We start from the raw sequence: 18,586 nt of genomic DNA on the forward strand, positions 1-18,586 counted from the left end.
GAATAAAAGGGTTGGGATTTCTCTGGATCTTCTTTCTTCTTTTTTTTTTTTTTTTTTTCCCTTAAGAGGGTAAGCTTACTTGATTTGGTTAACTTGCACTAAAACTGAGACTTGACTGGAGTCTGTGATTTAAGAGAGGAGTTCAACCCGCTGGACACCTCTAGAACTGCTACCCAGGGTTAACACCCCAGTTACTTCACCCTTCACCCCAGTTTCCCCACTGGAATTAGAAATGCATTTCCTTGTCTGGAAGTTAGGTCTTTCAATAGACTTGTTTGGCCGGGTTTTTCATGGGTGTCTAAACTTCACATTCCAGGCTTTGTTTTCCACCGCTAAGCATCTCCTACAGGAATTAACTAATTTACCTCCAGGCAGGTAGCGGCTTTGCAACAGGGAGGGCCTGGCACAGCAGAATTGCCGGGTTACAGCGCATTCCCCGAGCCTCAGCCTTTACTTGAACCGAGCTGATAAAACAAATACGAGACCAGACACATCCCGGGCCTCCCGGGCGGGGGCTGCCGTGGCCTGGCCGGGCCTGGAGCCCGGGCCCGGCACCGCAGCCACCCGCTGCCCCCAGCTGCCTCAGGCGAGCAGCGGGTGGAAAAGCAGCCCCGGGGGTGGAGGTCGCCTTCCCGCTGCCCCGCGGGGCACCCAGAGCCCCCGCGGCTGCTTCAGCCTTCTCCCTGCGGCAGCGCCGCGCCCCCAGCCTGCGGGCCCGGCCCTGGGCCCGCCCGGGCGGCAGTGCCCCCAGCGCGGCCCCCGGGGATGGCAGCAGGCCTCAGCGAGGCCCCGGGGCTCCGGCCACTCCCGCCGGGCGCGGGTCCCGCCGTGCCGCGAGTGCGGGTCCGCCGGGCCCACCGGGGGGCGCTGGCGCTCCGGGCCGCGCCCGTTGGCGTCGCCGTGGCAACGCTGGCGGCCGGCGGCGCCGTACAGCGACAGCGCGCGGCGTGATGACGTCGGCGGGGCTGCGAGCGCTGATACGTTGCATTTGAATCTCCGCGCGCGCGCGGGCCGCTCGTTGGAGGCAGCGCGGAGCTCGGGCGGTGGCGTCTGCCTCGGGCGTGACCGTCTCGATCGTGATACCCGGCCACACGCGGCATGAAGGCGGTGTAAGTCGCTTCCCCTACACGCCCGGCTCGGCCCGGCCCGGCCCGGCCTGGCCTGGCCTGGCCCGGGGCCGCCTCTCACGCCTCCCCCTTCTCCCAGTAGAGCCAGGACGCCGCGGCGCCCGGCGCCGAAGAAGCCGTCCCACCCCAGCCTGAAGGACCCGGTGGGGGTGAGTGCGGGGGCGCGGGGCCCGGCGGCGCCGGAGCACCGGGGAGGGGGCCCTGGGGGCTGGGCTCGCCGCCGCCGCCCCCCGGGGCTGCGCTGAGGGGTGACGGGCCCGGTCCCCCCGCTGCCCGCCCTCTCCCCGCAGGTGTACTGCAGGGTGCGGCCGCTCAGCGGCCCGGACCAGGAGGGCTGCATCGAGGTGATCAACGAGACCACCGTGCAGATCCACCCGCCCGACAGATACAGGATATTCCGCAACGGGGAGTACCGGGAGGTAACGGCCTGGGGGTCGGTGGGGCCCCGTATCCACGCGTGTGCCCACCGTGGGGCAGTGCTCAGCTAAGGGGCTGCCTTCCAGCCTGGAAGCGGGGACTGGGCGCCTTTTCCCTGCGGTCGATGTTTTCCCCTGGCTTGCAGTGTCTCTTGCAGGGTGCAAATTGGTTTGTGCTTTCAGAAAAGTGGGTTTTCAAAACCAGAAACCCATCTAGAGCAAAAAGGCACCATTTCCTTAGCCATCAAGTATATTGTTCATATATGAAGAGGCTTCTTCTACAAGGTGGAGGAAGAGGGTAAAAGGAGCAAAAGCAAACCTGGCGAATATTTAGAGTGAAGGACTTCTTCATGTAGGACTGATTGAAAGGCACCAGCTCTAAGCTAAGCCAGACACGGATGAAATAACGGTTGAAGTCGGGCAAAAAGCAGTGTTTCCCTGTTTATAGTATAGGACGGGGGCCGAGCTGTAGGCTGTGTATACAAAGTGAGGCTTAAATAAAATAAGCAAAGATTGATTAAAAATTTGGTAAACAAACCTTTGCTCAGAACCTTGAAATTCAAATATTTACATAAGTAGGTGTTTTGATTGAAAAGTGATTAAATTTATCCCCAAAAAAAGCATATTGAAAACCTATGACTGGAAATTGAGGCTAGACTGGAAAAAGACACAAGCTTAAAACAAAATGATTAAATGCCGTAACAACTTGACTTTGGCCTTTGTAGCTGTCCGTTTGCTCAATGCTTGCGTATCTTATGGTAGGAGCTCAAATAAATTTGAGCTTGAAACTGTAAATTGTGATATTCTCTAGTAACTGGGCTTTGTGATTGTTTTGGTTATTTCTGGACTTAACCGCTGTGAAAATGAGACTGTTGTTGCTCTTCTTTATACACATCTTATTCTCAGAATAGTTAAATTGGAGCAACTGCCCAGGTTCAAACACTGGTATAATCCTAAAGCAGAATCTTTTATCATTCTGGTAAACCAATAGAAAGCAGTTCTAATGGATGAAGCAATGGACTTCTGGACAGGCAAACTTAAGGTTTAGGATGATGTATCTTCTCTTCTTCAGACGCAATATTCATTTAAAGAAGTGTTTGGCACCCTTGTTGCTCAGAAGGAGCTTTTTGACGTGGTGGCTAAACCTCTAGTGGAAGATCTCATTCATGGGAAAAATGGTAAGCAATTTTGTTCTCTACGACTTCTCTGCACCTCTACCGTACAGTTTCTTATATTGCTATGATTTCATGTCTTTCAAGGTTTCTTAGCTTGTCTAACTAAAAACGTGTATCTTGTTTGCAATGGAAGGTTGTGGTTCAGCTCCCCTGTACAACATCCTTGGAAGCTCTTCTTGCCTTTCATTACTTTTAAACCTATTTACCTTCATTATGACTCGAATGTTACTTGTGTCACGGTTTAATCTTTTTGTACGCCATTAACTGGAGAAGCTTTTTTTCTGCAGAAAGTGATGATTACCACCTAAAGACTGACTACAGTAATCACTATGTAGGGTTTGATATCATGGTCCTTGAAATATCTGGCTTATGTCAGACTCCTGAGTAACAGTCGTAACAAATCAGCCCTCTACACCTGGGACTTGGCGAATTCCTTCCATTTTTTGGCTTCCAAATGCAGTCTCCCCAGAGAGGATGATAGCTACTGTCAGCTGTAGTTGAAGCGACTATTGGTGATAGATGCAAACACTAGCAACGGCAGTGGCTTTTGATGGGCTGGAATGGTTTACTGTTAATTGTTCAAAAGGAGTCATTGTTTTTTTCCAAATATGTTTGACCCAGGAAAGACAGGGCATGTGATTATAACTGAGCTTTTCTTTGAGACAGCGAGCATGATTACATAAATCTCCTGTCCCTCCTAGGTCTCCTTTTTACATATGGTGTGACAGGCAGCGGGAAAACACACACCATGACGGGTTCTCCTGGTGATGGAGGGCTCCTCCCACGGTGTTTGGATATGATCTTCAACAGCATAGGACCATTCCAGGCCAAGCGATTTGTGAGTAGTCTTGCAGTGAATTCTCCATGCTGTTGCTTGTAACAGCCTAAAACCACTAGATAAAATGTTCTGTTCAAAGTGTTTATCTCCTGTCTACTCATATGGCTGGAGCACTTCAACCAAACAGAACCCACCCCCTTAAGATTTGAAGAGCAGGGCCAAGGACACAGGCATAGTAGCTAGGATGGACATTTTGTGAAGATGTATGGTTTGGCTATCCTTATAATTGTTGCTCATTCTTTAATTAACTACTGTGGAAGCTTCCTCTCTTGGTTTTTTGGGGTTTTTTTTGAGTTAGGGAATGAGATCTAGCCAAAGATACAAAAGCCAAAGGAAACCATATCTAAAATAATACAGGAGATGCAAGGCTTTCCTCATGGTCAAACATCTCTGGATTTTTGGTATCTAAATATATTTGAAATAATACCGGAAGTCTTTTCCTTGGTAGCATACTAGCTTGGTAGCTTCTGCAAAATGTTGTTTTCTTGGAAATATCTGTTTTCTGTCAGATCTACTTTGCATTAGCCAGCAGATCAAGTGTTAGTGAGGGGCATGGTATTTGTTAGTCGCCAGACAGCTTAATCAACTAATTTGTTTTGCTGGCCAACACCTTCTGTTCTCCAGTTTTTGTCATTATATTGTCCAAATATATTCACTACTCCAGGTTTTTAAGCTTGATGACAAGAATGGTGTGGATGTTCAGTGTGAAGTAGATGCTCTATTAGAGCGCCAGAAAAGAGATGCCATGCCTGTTCCAAAAATTCCATCTGGCAAGTAAGTAACTATTGTTAACAGGCAGAATGAATTTAATTAATATAAATGTTACTCTGTTGTTTTGGTTTTAGCTTAATCATGGTCTCTTTATCCTTCCCTTGAAAAAAATAAAGAAAAATATTAATGGAAAGTTAGTATATTTCATGTGGTTTGAGCAGTCGGATGGTTAAGTATTTAGATTAGAAGACTTAAAATCAGGCAACGGGAGTCTATTTTTTGTACCAGTTAACCCATGAGTAAAGTGCTGTGACTTTGAGTAGGAGTACTGTGAAGTTAAACTTGGATATTTTGTGAAATAGTGAGATTGCTGAGTGGAGGATAGAAGTGTTGACTGTGCAGGAATTTTGCGAGGCATTTCTTACTGCAGCAGAGTACGGTGGTGTCAGATGAAACTTCATCTGCTTAAACTTTTCAGAATGCTTTTTTTTAATGTAATGTGACTGATTGTGGTGTGAATTGTAGAATGCTAGTGTGAGCATTTCTATACTCACATCATACTATCTGTACGTAGATTTGCTTTTTAACTGTGTGGTCTCTGTCTGATGTGTTAGCTGTCTGTGGATGCTGCAATCGCTTACTGTGTGTGTTTAACAGGCGACAAATAGATCCAGAATTTGCTGATATGATCAATGTTCAAGATCACTGCAAAGTGGAAGAGGTTGATGAAGATAATGTCTACAGTGTCTTTGTCTCCTATATTGAGATCTACAACAACTACATATATGACCTGCTGGAGGAAGCTCCCTTTGAGCCTATAAAACCAAAGTTAGTGTTATGAATACCGTTACTGCTACTTCAGTTACACTTTTGTAGGAACTGCAATATGTCTTTGCAGCTGTAATCTTGGCAAGTCTAGTTCAATTCATGGGAATCACTTAAACAAGCCACGTGAAAAAGGTGGTGGCAAAGGGGTCCAGACTATAGTATTTAAGTGTGCCCAGTACTGGTGGTGGTTTTGTTGCTGCTAAGACTTGATGCTCCCTTCCTCGTTATAATGGGAGATTAATAAGCAAATATTTTATTTGTTAGGGAGTGTGTTGTGTTACTGTATCCCACTGAGATTCTAAGTCTGTTCATGCTTTTCTGTGAGTACTGTTCTTAGAGTGACTATAGCTTGAAGAGTAAGCTGTTCCACAGCTGACATTATTTGTCCTGGAAACAGTGTATTGGGTGAAAGCTGCTGTTTTCTTGTTGCTTTATAGCTAATGCAAATTTGCCTATTATTTCACTTATGTCAGTAGTTTCCATGAAAACAGAAGTGAATTGTCTCGTAAATGAAATTCTGGGTATTTTTTAGAAAGGTGTGTATTTGGCTGATGTCTAAAATTGGTAAATCTTGAGACAGAAAAAAGTCTGCAGATGAGACTTTGAATAGATTTTTTAAAAAAACTCTAAATCCATTAAAGAAAGCCCTATGCCTGTCCATCAGCACATGTGTTAAAGAACTGGATGATTTGCAAAGACTAGAGCAAACCATGCTCTGTCTCTGAAATGTCAAGAGCTGTCTCCAGGGTACTGATTTGAAAAGGGGTTTGAATACCTGTGAATGCTTTTTAAAGAAAAATAAAATTATTTGGTTTAGTGTTTGTGCTTATACCCAAAAATCAGCTGATGAGGAACCTTGGATTATTTCTGTTTATGGAAGCTACAGTGTATATGTGAAAAGATTGTAGACGCGAGCTAAATGACTTAATTTTTTTTTAACCCTGGTTTTTTGGTAGGTGGAACAATTGCAACACTCCTGTGCGAAATGGTGACTTTATGTATGTGCATGAGCATAGTATTCCCAATATTGAAAAGTGAAGTTTTTAGTAGAAGCAGAAAAGACACTAACTCCCTCTCTCTTCTTGCTTTACTAGCAAATATAGAACACTGTTGAAGCCATCTTGCTTCTGTATGCATGTAGAAAAACAGTAGCTGCCATCCAAACCCATAATTTCCAATAAGAATTGCAATTAAATGTAGCTTCTAAATTAAAGCAGTAGCTGAAGTGTAACTAATCTTGGCTGAGTATGTGTCCGTGTACCTGCACTTCCTCTTCCATCTGCTGTATGGATAATTGACATATTCATTCTGAATTTTGTACTTAAACAAAAAAAAATTTGCATGGCATGCATTGTTGTACAAAAAACTCCACTCAGTTTTATTGTTGGCTTTTTTTTCTTTCATTTGCCCTTTGTCTTTAAGACCTCCACAGTCCAAAATGCTTCGCGAAGACCAGAATCACAACATGTATGTCACAGGATGCACAGAAGTAGAGGTGAAATCTACAGAAGAAGCTTTTGAAGTGTTTTGGAGAGGTAAATCTTCAAATTAACTACTTAAATTTGGTACAGATATGTAATTCTTCACACTATCATGCTGAAAGCAGATTGGTCTTTGCCAGGTGGCAAGTTTGTTAAATAAAACAGGTTTTTGGAGGGATTATTTTTCTTCTGAACAGGTCAAAAGAAGAGGCGTATTGCACACACTCAGCTGAATCGAGAATCTAGTCGCTCTCATGGTGTTTTTATAATCAAGTTGGCTCAGGCACCCCTGGATGCAGATGGAGATAACGTGCTACAGGTGAATTGTGGGGCCGGCTGTTAAAGGAGAGCTGTGTGTGTTAAGCATGTATATTTAGGTTAGAAAAGGTGGTGAACCTGACAGCATGGCCTACTGAAACAGTTACTGTGTCTTGAGGGTTAGAAATTTCACTTTGGCAGAAGTTAAAATTATTTAAATTTTTGAGTCTTTCTCAGAGTTGATCTTTTCATAATGAAAATGGGGCATTAAATGGCAGGTGAAGCTGCTTATTCCTTTAGGTTTTAGCCTCTGCTGCTTTTGAGCAAAAACTATTTAAGATCTAAAACTTGGAGAATCTGAATGAGTGCAGACATAACTTGTGGCCCAAGACAAGGGATCTGCGAAACTTACAAGAAAAGCCGTTGGTGCACAGCTTCTTACATTAAGGGCTGTAAAAATGCAGTCAGACTTTAAATGAAAGGCACAACGCGCATTATTTTTAAGTGTGCATGCTGGTTTAGGTTTGGGGGGCAGGGGGTGTTCCCTTTACTCTATTGGAAGGAACATAGAGCTAATCATTAGCCTAACATAATTTGTTTTCTTTAACAGGAGAAAGAACAAATCACTTTAAGCCAGCTGTCTTTAGTTGATCTGGCTGGAAGTGAAAGAACAAATAGAACAAAAGCTGAAGGGAACAGGCTGCGAGAAGCAGGTATGTACCACCTTTGGACAGCCTGGTAATTCTACGTGCTCGTATTAAAGACTATCATAGGAAGGACTGACGTGTTCTGTTACAGTGTTCAGTTGTCTGATTTGATGATCTCAAATCCTCCAGTTTGGAAACTGGAAGTTTTTAGTAGCACTTATTCTGATGCTTCAGTTCATTAAAGCAGTTATCTGTAACAAATACAACTTAAGTCCAAGCAATTTGTTCTTGAGTAAACTGCTAAGTAATTTGGGAACATGATCCAAATGGCTGCTTACAGAATTTTTTGTCTTGTGGGTTTTTTTAAGGTAATATTAATCAGTCATTAATGACTTTAAGAACATGTATTGAAGTTCTGCGGGAAAACCAGATGTATGGAACAAATAAGGTATGCAGCCCATTATCTAATTGTCTTCTGATGATGATCTGGTGTAATGAAAGCTTACTAGATCTTTCGTGTGCTTTATTTTAAGATGGTTCCATACAGAGATTCCAAACTGACTCATCTCTTCAAGAACTACTTTGATGGTGAAGGAAAAGTGCGTATGATTGTGTGCGTTAATCCTAAAGCTGAGGACTACGAGGAAAGCTTGGTAACTTTCTTGCAGATCTTGCCTCATTCCCTCCTTTTTTTTTTTTTTTTTCGTTTGTTTGTCACTGAATTCTTGTACTTTAGTAGATGAGAGGAATGATAATCTTTGTTGCTTGTGCACTTCAGATAATCAAGTATAATATTGTAGGGCAAATGTGCCCTACAAGTCTTGGGTTTTATTCTTAAAAAGTACAACTGCTGCTTGTAAAATAAGAAAGGTTTCTCTTATTTACAGAGGTCCAAATAGTCCTATTTAGGTGCTTAATCCCTCCTGTGACAGTACTTGCAGAAACTTCAGCTGTCTGCACAGTCCGTTTCACAGTTCCTTCGGGGCTGAAGTTGGGGAGGTTTTACTGGGAAAGTTTCTGGATGCTCCACTTCAGAATCCCAAGCTATCTAGTTGGAAACTACCAGAGATTATAGCTTGATAATGTCTTCTCTAACACTTTTATTGACCTAAAATATCACTTTTAAACTTACATTGGACTGCGTCTGGTTAGTTTTGTTAAACTTGGTTTTGTTCTTTTGTAGCAAGTCATGCGCTTTGCAGAAATGACCCAGGAAGTGGAAGTTGCCAGACCTGTGGACAGACCACTCTGTGGTTTAACGCCGGGCCGGCGCTTTAGGAATCAGGCCTTCAGGGAGGAGCTCTCGCAGAAATTGGAGCTGCGGGGTGGCCCGAAAAATGGAGGTAAATACTGGAATGCTAGGTGATTACAGCACAGGGGTTTTTTCCTGTAAGGTATTTTGAAACAAATTATTTGAGGCTTGAATGTGCAAAAGGAACTTCACTTAACTGTTGGTTGTGAGCCTTCTCTGCAGCTGGTACTGCTCTGCTCATACTGCAGTGTTGCCTGCCTGGGTAAGTCTCAAAGTGATTCTTTCTTATTGGAGATCAGTTGAATTCATGGTCCTATTAATGCAGCTCCTGAAAGGAAGGTGTGCTGAGGATGGTGCTTTGATGTTTTTGAATGCTTAACGCCTACTTTAGAAATCGGGAGTTGCCTGGAGCTATTATAAAGCAATGAATTGAGAACGTCACCTTTAATTTTTTTCTCAAGACTGTCATCTCTGCTGAAAACGTCTAGTTCTCATTAATTATTTTAAGTTCTGTCTGCTTCGTGATACTGTGGAATGAATGATCTGTGACTGAGCATTGTCAAATGGGATTTTTCTGTTCTGTAGCTTGCTGACAGACTTTCTTGGCTCTAAATCTTACAGAAACAGAAGAGCAATCTGTTACAGAAATGTTTTTGCAGAACTTTCCACCGTTGCCTTCATGTGAATTATTGGATGTTAATGATGATCAAACACTTCCAAGGCTTATTGAAGTCCTGGAAAAACGCCATAAAATGCGACAAATGTTGTTAAAGGAGTTTGGCAAAAATGGTAAGAATTTGAACATTAGTGCAGAGCTAGATATTTTGTGTCATTATTACTACTCAAAGCATCTCTTTACCAACACAAAAGTATGTTGTCTAGACTGATCATTTAAAAAACCTTTTCTGAGGTAATGAAATAGCTGGTAGTGTAAAACTGATAGGATAAAAACAGAACTGCTTTTGATATTACAGAGATGCAGTGAGAAGATGAAATATATCAATTCTCTTGCAGTGCTTGCATTTAAAACAGCGCTACAAGAATTTGACTCCAGTGTTGTATCCAAGGAAAACTATATTCAAGGAAAACTGTCTGAAAAAGAAAAAACAATAGCAGGACAGAAAATGGAGCTAGAACGCCTGGAGAAGAAAATTAAAACTCTGGAATACAAGGTCAGTTTTTTCCTTGTCTAAAGCTAAGCACAAAATGTATTTTCTATGTACTGTTTGGCAAGCTTCTTGACATCAGAAGTTGCTTACAAGATGAATATTAGAAACAAGATTTTGTTTCTAAAATCATTCTAAAAAAAAGTAGTATTTTTAGGGGAGCTTTACTGAACGCTTAGCTTTTTGGCTTTCTTACGAGGTGAGGATTTTCTTAGAACATTAAGAAGGACAACTTATAAAAAAGTTGTAAAATCTCTTAAACTGTTTGCAGTGTGGACTATTTACCTGGATATATTTGTACATCAGCTAATATATTCTAGTATATGTTAAGTCAGATATAACTAGCAATTCTGGGCTTAGACGGTTGCGCTTCTAAGCAGCATAGCCAATTCCTTCCTCTCTTCCTCCAGATTGAGATTTTGGAGAAAACTACCACAATTTATGAAGATGACAAGCGTAATCTTCAGCAAGAACTAGAAAGCAAGAGCCAGAAATTGCAACGTCAGGCTTCCGACAAGCGTCGGCTGGAGGCACGATTGCAAGGCGTGGTGGCAGAAACAGCCATGAAATGGGAGAAGGAGTGTGTAAGTGTACTGCCATATCCATTAGAAATGAGTAATGGAGCAGTGCTGGGGGAAGCTGGACAGCTTGTTTGTCCTGAGTGTTTTTATACAGTAGTAACGTTAAGAATGGAGATGTTCAGCTTTTAATTATGGGCTTAACGGACATTTTGAACTTAACTTTTTATAAATGTAGTAAGGTATGATAAATTCATCAAGGACTTCTGATGCAGCTAGAGCAGCTCTCTTAAGCACTGTGTCACTTCAATACATAGAATTTGTTCTTTTGGGTTTGTGAGACTCTAAGGAGTGATTCTCTTCTGTCAGTTGTCTCTGGAAGCCTACTGTCAGAATTTCCCGTTTATCCTCATGTAAACTCCTATTCAGCTATGCACTTGACAAGTGATAAGGGAAGGAAATCTGCAGGATTACCTTTTACTACTGCAGGACCGTTTACTACTACAGGATCATTGATAAAACTGGTTAGACATGTTCCCATTTGTCATAAATTAGGAAGCAAAATGATTGTGGCATTAAACATGGTATTATTTTATAGTCTGGGAAGTCTTTCTTTAGCTTGATGTGTGGTTATTTCCAACAGCTTCTATCTCAGTGGGGAGGAATTTCGTTCCATGTGGAATATACAATTCTCTTCAAACTTTCAGCACACTTATTTGTGCTTTTGTGTAAGGTACTTCATGCTTTTCCTTGCTTGTCTTTGTAGGAGCGTCGTGTAGCAGCAAAGCAGCTGGAAATGCAGAACAAACTTTGGGTGAAAGATGAAAAACTGAAGCAACTGAAGGCCATTGTTACTGAACCAAAAAATGAAAAGCCAGAGAGGCCTTCGCGGGAGAGAGACAGAGAGAAGCCTGTTCAGAGATCAGTGTCTCCTTCACCAGTACCAGTAAGTGGCCTTTGAAACACCTCCTGATTTAGGGAAAAGCATATTTAGAAGAGCAAACTAAAGTGCAGGCTACTTATTTTTAGTGGCTAGAAATTAGTTCCCAAGCACAGAATCTAGGTAACTTAAACTTGCTTTGAATTCTTTGTCTCTTGTTGTATTTATCAGTCGGTGATCTTTATTCGTGCTTCTACCTTCTAAGGCTACTGGTGCTGGAAGAATACCCGATTCTTAATGCTGTCACTGCAACACAATACCTCTCTAAAACTTTAAGCTTGAATAGCTGAATTGGCACTTTGCACATTGTCAGTGTTCATTGTTTTATTGCCTTACAAATTGACAGTTCTGTATGTTCACTAACTTCTTTCCCGTTCTCTCTAGCCTTCTAGTAACCTTACTACTCAGGTCCCTAACAGCCAGCAGCTCGTGAGCAGCCAGCAGGTGCATAGGCATTATAATTCTTGTAGCAGCATTTCTGTGGTATCCTGTGTTATTGAATGGGAGCAGAAAACCCCTTCGTACAAGATTACCGGTGGCACTTCTAATGCAAGGAGTAGACACCAAGAACCAGAACAAAGTAGAGACTATAAGAACTCAAGCAGAAGGCGAGGGGTGTGCTGGACTGGAGTCATTGAGGTTCCGAGGCATAGAGATGAGCTAGAAGTAGAAGAGGATCGATGCTGCAGGGTTAGTGCTGCTCCTGTCAAAAGCTAAATGTAGTGTTGTGTAGTCTGGCTCAAAACCTCATTAGAGCTGCTCTCTTATATTGAGCATACCTAATGCAGACTGGAGTTTTCCCCTAAATGTGTTTTGCATAGGACAATACTGTTTCCAAACTGAGTCTCGCTGCTTACTTTCTTGACTTCTTAACTCGATGTTTAGAAACTCATTAAAAGCAGCGTGTGTATTTGTTGCTGGCATGTAGATAGTGCTTGTAAGGAACTCTGAACCTAGCTAGACTTTTTCTCTAGCTATGAATGTCCTTTTGATTTAACTTGTGTCTGTCTCCTTGAATCTGTCTTGCAGCCTGCAATTTACCGTAGTCTGTTTGGGCAGGTTAAAAGGTGGTCTTATCAGCCATATCTGCAAATGTCTACTGGAAATAGCGCTTGGACAAACATCTCACTCATGTGACTGTTAACTTGAACTCTCTTTGAATAGTCTCTTCCCTAATTTTCACATCTGTGTTAAAACTGGGGGCTTTCCTTACAGGTTGGGGACTGGGGTTTTTTTCATTGAACTGATGCGTGCAAATGTTTATCGGTGGCGTCTGTCATGTTATAGCACTGTTGCAGTGGCTCAGGTAAATCAAAGAGAATTGTACAACCCCCGCTTCTTGAGAGAGCTTCTTGGGAGGAGGAAAGCTTGTCATGGCATGATTCATTTTGGAGAGTGTCCTCGAAATTTCCTGCTGGCCCTTAGAAGTAAGGGAGATGCTTTTAAGAAAATGCTGTTCTAGTTAACTAATACATGAATCGATGTCAGCAGAGCGAGGGGTGTGGTTTCTGCCACAGTAAAATGTGACCGGTGGTAGTGTGCCCTCTCCTTAGAACATAACTTCTAAGGTACCTTGGCAGAACTGTTTCAAAAAAACATCAAAAAAATAAGTACTTGCTCGCTAAAAGGTGGGGAGAAGTATTGAAATTCATTTTTTTGTGGAAGATTTTTGGCAAAAGCCACCTTCCCCTATATATGTTTAATTTTTAAGAGCTGCTTTAGACTTGTAAGAGGCTTGCCTGTAAAGGGTACAGCCAATCTCATGTCTACTGGTGAAAGAAATCCTAATTGGTGCTAATCACCTGAAAATGCAGTAGATGGGATTTGTGTTCCCAAGTTTGGGTTGTGTAACCTCACCAGGATTCAGAGATCTCAAAAACTAGTGTGTAAATGTAGCAGAGAGGGTCTACAAATACTCTTTCAAAAGCCCATTCAAAGATCTTGAAGGGACACCGGCTTTTGAACAAGTTCTCAGAATGTTCTCATTTTCCTGAGCAACTGACAATAGCATTCACGTTCGAAAAATAAAAACACATGAACATCAATCGTTTCTCATGGATTTCCAGCAGCTGAGTTCAGAAGCACTAGCACGGGGGATCCTTTCTCTGCTCTGTTTACTCAGGAGTGTTACAGGGTCTTGCATCCTTTTAGAGATGTTGGAAATTCATGCTTGGTCTGCTTGCTTTGCTACCTCAAATACATTTTGCTTCATGAATGAATCCATGGAAACATAAATTTATCTTTTTTTCTGGTTGGTTAATATGTTCATAGCAATCTGTTTTGATTTGGAAACTCTGGAGAGGCATTACCAAATGTAAAGTTTCCTCAAGGAGGATATCTTTATTGGGTATGGAATGCAACAGATTGGATAACACTTAGCTAAAAATTACAGGAAGTAGGAATTGGCACGGAAATTATCCATTAATAATTTTATGCAAGGCTCTTGGTAAGGGTGCCTTTCAGGATTCACTCTGAAAGCACTTTAGGAGCGAAGCTTTGATCTTCATACAGATACATCTTAACCAGACCTGCACAGTTTACTTCTGCTAATGATTCCCTCTGAAAGATTTACAGCATGTTGATTTCTTCTGATTCTCTTCCACCCTGATCAGAGTGCACCTCCAGTTCGTCCCAGACACAGACGGTCACGCTCAGCTGGGGAGAGATGGGTAGATCATAAGCCACCTTCTAACCTGCCCACTGAAACAGTCATGCAGCCACATGTCCCTCATGCCATCACAGTAGCGGCTGCAAGTGAAAAGGCACTAGCTAAGTGTGACAAGTATATGCTGACGCACCAGGAGCTAGCCTCTGATGGGGAGATTGAAACAAAACTAATTAAGGTAAAGCAAACGCCTTCATCGTAAACTTGTGATAATCCTGTCAAAACCTATTTCTGGCAATGTATTTGTGCTACAGGCTTACTGGCTTGCAAAAGGGTACCTTTGACTCGGCCTGCTAAGAGATTTCATTTGAAAGTTTTGTGTAGCTGGATTCAAGGGAGCTTTTAGAGTCTGAAAATATTGTTCTTGAACTTTATCATTACTTCATATAAACAAGCGTGTAATCGTTTATCTTGGTCACCATATTCCTTGAAAGTAATTAAGTTGGTTTCTTTCCTCTAGTAAAATGCAATAATCTACATGTAGCGAAAGCTTCGTAGACTTGTGGCTGCAGCTGCTCCTGTGGAGTCAGTCTTGTTGGAGTCATGTTATTTGATTTCCACTAGTGGTATGGGTGAGCGTGCTGCAGTGATGGATGCTCGAATGCTCCAGGACATAATTTCTAGTAGTCAGCTGACAAGCAAGTTGGTGAGACAGCCTAGGCTTTGAATGCTTGCAATGTTTGTGTCCCAAAACACTGACTGTATTTATCTAAGGCAAATTGAGAGCTCTTTGTGATTTGGTTCATTTTTCCAATATTGCCTTTTTTTCTTTTTAAGTTTTAAAAAAGCCTTCACTTCTGTAAGGTAACCTTGTAGGTAGCGACGTTTCCAAAAGCAAAGTCTTGCATAGCTGACAACGTACCTGTTCATGCTGTGGAATGGAACTGTTGAAACTAAGCCTATGACGTCAGTTCAGTGGTATTACTTAGTTGTCAATATCATATAGAAATTTTTGTCTTAGACTGCTCTGTGGGTGTCTTGCATGATCATCAGGGTAGATGATGTTTGCTCTTTATTGTCCTGTGTATAATAAGATATATAATGGGGGGGACGCTGTATTTGCACACGTGCTTGCTGGCTACTAACCTGCAAGGAAATGGCAGTTGTGAAAACCAGTGCTGTAGCTATTGTACTAACCCAGTGACTGTACCTTGTTAATTGCTTTTGCTTTTCAGGGTGATGTGTTCAAAACCAGAGGTGGTGGACAGGCTGTGCAGTTCACAGAAATAGAGACTCTGAAGCAAGAATCTCCAACTGGGTGAGTTGTGGCCTTAATTTCAGGTTCTGACACTGCTGGAGATGCATAACTCCAGCAGTGCCTGTGTAACCGCTTTAGGTCCAAATGTGATTGAGCAGGAAGTTGTCGCATCTAACTTTGAAATCATGCAAAAGTAACTTGGAGAGGTTTATACATACTGTAGCTGCTCTTAAGGCCGGACTGCTGCTGAGAGCAAAGTATTTATTTAGGAAGTATAAAATGCATTCTCTTGTGTACAAGAATCTGCTAAAGTATGTGATGCTTGTAACTCTTTCCGGGTACTCCTCTTGCAGTCGAAAGCGAAGATCATCTCCCAATCCAGAACCACCCGAGGATGCTGCGGACTCTGAATGCACTGATGTAGAAACCAGAGTAAGCCAAAACAGAAGAAGGGGGGCATCTTGTGCTTGGTCGGGATGAGCGTTTGGGGTAATGCTGATAGCTGGGCTGGGGGTTAGCAACAGAGACTGATTTTTCTGTGTCTTCTCAGTGTTCTGTGGCACTGGAGATGAGGGCAGGGTCAGCTCTTGGACCTGGATATCAGCATCATGCTCAGCCCAAGTAAGTGCATCTCTCCTTTGTAGCCGGGGTATTGCATTCTCTTTCCTGATAACATCTACAGTGAGAGAACTTTTTTTTTTCTTCCCTCCCTTGACCTTGCTGCCCTTCCCGCTTTAGATTTGGTGTGCATACCTCTTTAATACTGTAAGATAAGCAGGCTTATTCAGTGTTGGAAACTGGTGACAGGATGGATAAGCAGAATTATTAACTTGTCTTCTGGATAGAAATCTGGCATTTAGTGCAGTGAGAAGAATGTCAAGTTTGATCTTGTGCTATCTTGGCTAGAAAGCTGGGAACCGTAAGATGCCTGACAGGTCCAGAGTGGAATAGGGTGAGGGGTGGCAGTGACAAAGTACTAAGCTGTATTCCCTCTTCTGTCCCCTAGCTGTTATTAGATGCTGGTGTAGTAAAGAATACTCATTTTTGTATGTTTAGGTAAATTTAAATTAAAGTTACAATATGGAGTAGGGAACTAAGGCAACCATAGGGACTCCCTAATGGTATACTTGAGCGTATATGTACATATATAACTTGAATTGCTAATATTAAAGCTGCTACCTGCTGTGTAATTGTCGAGGCATCTACTAAGGAAGCATGGGCTTTAGTCATGCTGGAAGAAATTTGCCTCTTTTTCAAATGCATAGATAACAGTGGAATCTTCGGGCTGTCTTATCATTCCCTAACGTGGCAGGATCAGTGGCGGCTGCACACATAAATGCAAGCTTTACCAGATTGGAAGTCCCAATTTCTAGCAAAAAGCCCAAATGATCCTGCAGTTTGTAAGGCTAGTGCCGATATTTGAGCCTCACATGTAACAAAACGCTTCAGTGACAAATGAAATGCTTCAGATAAGATAGTTTTGTTAAACTAGGTGTTGCAGAACAGAAATCAATATCCAGATTTGGCCTCTTGTGGATAGGTGACTTCCATGGCACTGTTAGCACCTGTTCAGCTCAGGGACAGAAAATTTGCAGGTTTGCAAGACATGTTGACAGGCGGGAGAGAGGGCTGGAGAGGTAAACAGGTTTCTGTGAAGCCAAAATCAACTAACTTACTAAACTTACTGCATTTGGAATCCAAAAAGTTTAGAAATATGGTGAAAGGGTGTTTTGGAGTGTCTGAACTCTGTAATCCCCCTTTCAGATTAGGTGACAAATACCTGCCTTTTGTCATGTTAGCGTGTACTTTATTACATCTCATTAGAAACTGGAATGTGCTCAGGGTGGCTACTGCTACTTGCAGCCTTCCTACAGCCTTGTAACGTTGTAGCGAATCCTTTAGTTCGCTTGTGCAAGTTGGAGCTTGTATTTGTTTTCACTTATTTAATAATTTAAACAAAACTTTATTTTATGCTCACGGCTGCCTAAAAAAGAAAGCAAAATACAAGTGTTTCTGATAAATAAGCTCTTTGTTTTCTTGTGTCGTTGCATTTCTTGGGAGGTATGTGAGACTTGCGTATACAGCAGAATAGGTAAATAGGCTACCGACTACTGTTAGGGAAAACTGCTGCTGTGTAAAAACTGAAACTTGCTTGTGGCTTTTTTCTTTCCTTTTTTTAGGCGAAGAAAACCATGAACTTAATGTACTGCGTTGGAAACCTCTTGATTTTATCAAACTGATGTAATATCTGCTGCCAGTGATAAACTTGATAAAAATTGCTTTGTTATTACTACAGGCTTATATTTTATATACTGGCCTGTGCTAGGCAATGGTTAAATGGGAGATACTCCGTGCAGTCCCAAAGAAGCATATGTGTGGGTGTGTATATCTTAAATAGATGTACGGGGGTTCTGCCATTGTGTCCTCCGGACTTCTGAAGAACACCCGTCTTGTGTGTATGAAGCCCTTGTTATTAAGCTGTATCTTTATAGGCTAATGAGACAAGGCTTTTGCCTTGCGTGTTTTTTCAGCTTTTTATAGTTCAAAATACTTCTGTTCTGGTCACTTATCCTTTCCTTGACAGGTCCTCTGTTCTGAAGAGGCATAAATGCTGCTATTTATTTAGATGGAGTAACGCACTTTAAGAGTGTTTCTATGCCATTTCATATTTTATTATAAATAGCAACAGTTTGGTAATACGGATTTCTTTGTAGAAGTTTCTTTTGATTATTTAATATGTAAGTCAGCTTGTGAAAACACTTCAGTCTTCAAACCTTCATAGTAATGAAGCAAGAATACTGATATGATGAGTAATGGTGATGACATCAGACCTACTTTATTTTGTATTGCAAGTAAATAATTACATTTTACATCTGTAGATAGGGGTAAAAGGTAATTTGCTCAGAGTTATGGTGAGAGCTTTCTATGTGTTACTCTGCAAACACGTTTAAATAAATACATTTATTCAATGTCTTTTGCTAAGTGTATTCTTGTTAGTTAGTTTCTGTAGCTTAGCACGCCCCTAAGGTAAGCACCACAGCATCTTGACTGTGTCTTGTGCAAAGGCCTGTGAATGAATGCACCTTTTGGGATACTTCAGAACTTTAAACCAAGGAATCTGCTTGGACGTTTAAGGTTGTCCAAAACATATCTTTTTTTCATGTCTGCAAATTTCTTTTGAAGGGTAGCTGGTTCCATTTTGAGTGACTGCCTCATTAAAAGGTGTTGAAGCTTTGGACGTTTTTTTAAGCACACGAGGCACATGAGTGCCTGTTTGTGGCTTGTAGTTGATACCTATAGGTATAAATAAATAAATGTATTTTCAGGCGGTCTATGAAGAGGCTTATAGTCTTAAAGAAACACCAT

At 42.0% G+C, this 18,586-nt stretch overlaps 1 protein-coding gene across 5 annotated transcripts; it reads left to right on the forward strand.

Moving 5' to 3' along the window:
- The first annotated feature begins 971 nt into the window (after positions 1-971).
- Positions 972-18,189, forward strand: KIF23 (kinesin family member 23). 5 transcript variants are annotated; one of them, XM_055816618.1, is made up of 24 exons: positions 992-1,109; positions 1,207-1,276; positions 1,418-1,546; positions 2,616-2,721; positions 3,420-3,556; positions 4,221-4,330; positions 4,925-5,095; positions 6,052-6,093; positions 6,518-6,630; positions 6,774-6,895; positions 7,445-7,547; positions 7,850-7,929; positions 8,015-8,134; positions 8,665-8,824; positions 9,355-9,522; positions 9,748-9,905; positions 10,310-10,483; positions 11,184-11,357; positions 11,742-12,047; positions 13,970-14,200; positions 15,198-15,280; positions 15,574-15,652; positions 15,771-15,841; positions 17,401-18,189. In XM_055816618.1, exons 1-24 carry the CDS (start codon positions 1,099-1,101, stop codon positions 17,414-17,416), a joined length of 2,934 nt encoding a protein of 977 aa, XP_055672593.1. In that variant the 5' UTR covers positions 992-1,098; the 3' UTR covers positions 17,417-18,189. The 5 variants fall into 5 exon arrangements, with proteins under 5 accessions (XP_055672573.1, XP_055672593.1, XP_055672585.1 ...); XM_055816598.1 differs by lacking the exon at positions 11,742-12,047 and having other exon boundaries at positions 972-1,109; positions 1,210-1,276; positions 11,184-11,363; XM_055816591.1 differs by lacking the exon at positions 11,742-12,047 and having other exon boundaries at positions 995-1,109; positions 11,184-11,363.
- Positions 18,190-18,586: the final 397 nt, after the last annotated feature.

This window comes from Falco peregrinus, chromosome 1 (genome assembly GCF_023634155.1).
Source record: "Falco peregrinus isolate bFalPer1 chromosome 1, bFalPer1.pri, whole genome shotgun sequence".
NCBI classification, from domain to species: Eukaryota; Metazoa; Chordata; class Aves; order Falconiformes; family Falconidae; genus Falco; species Falco peregrinus.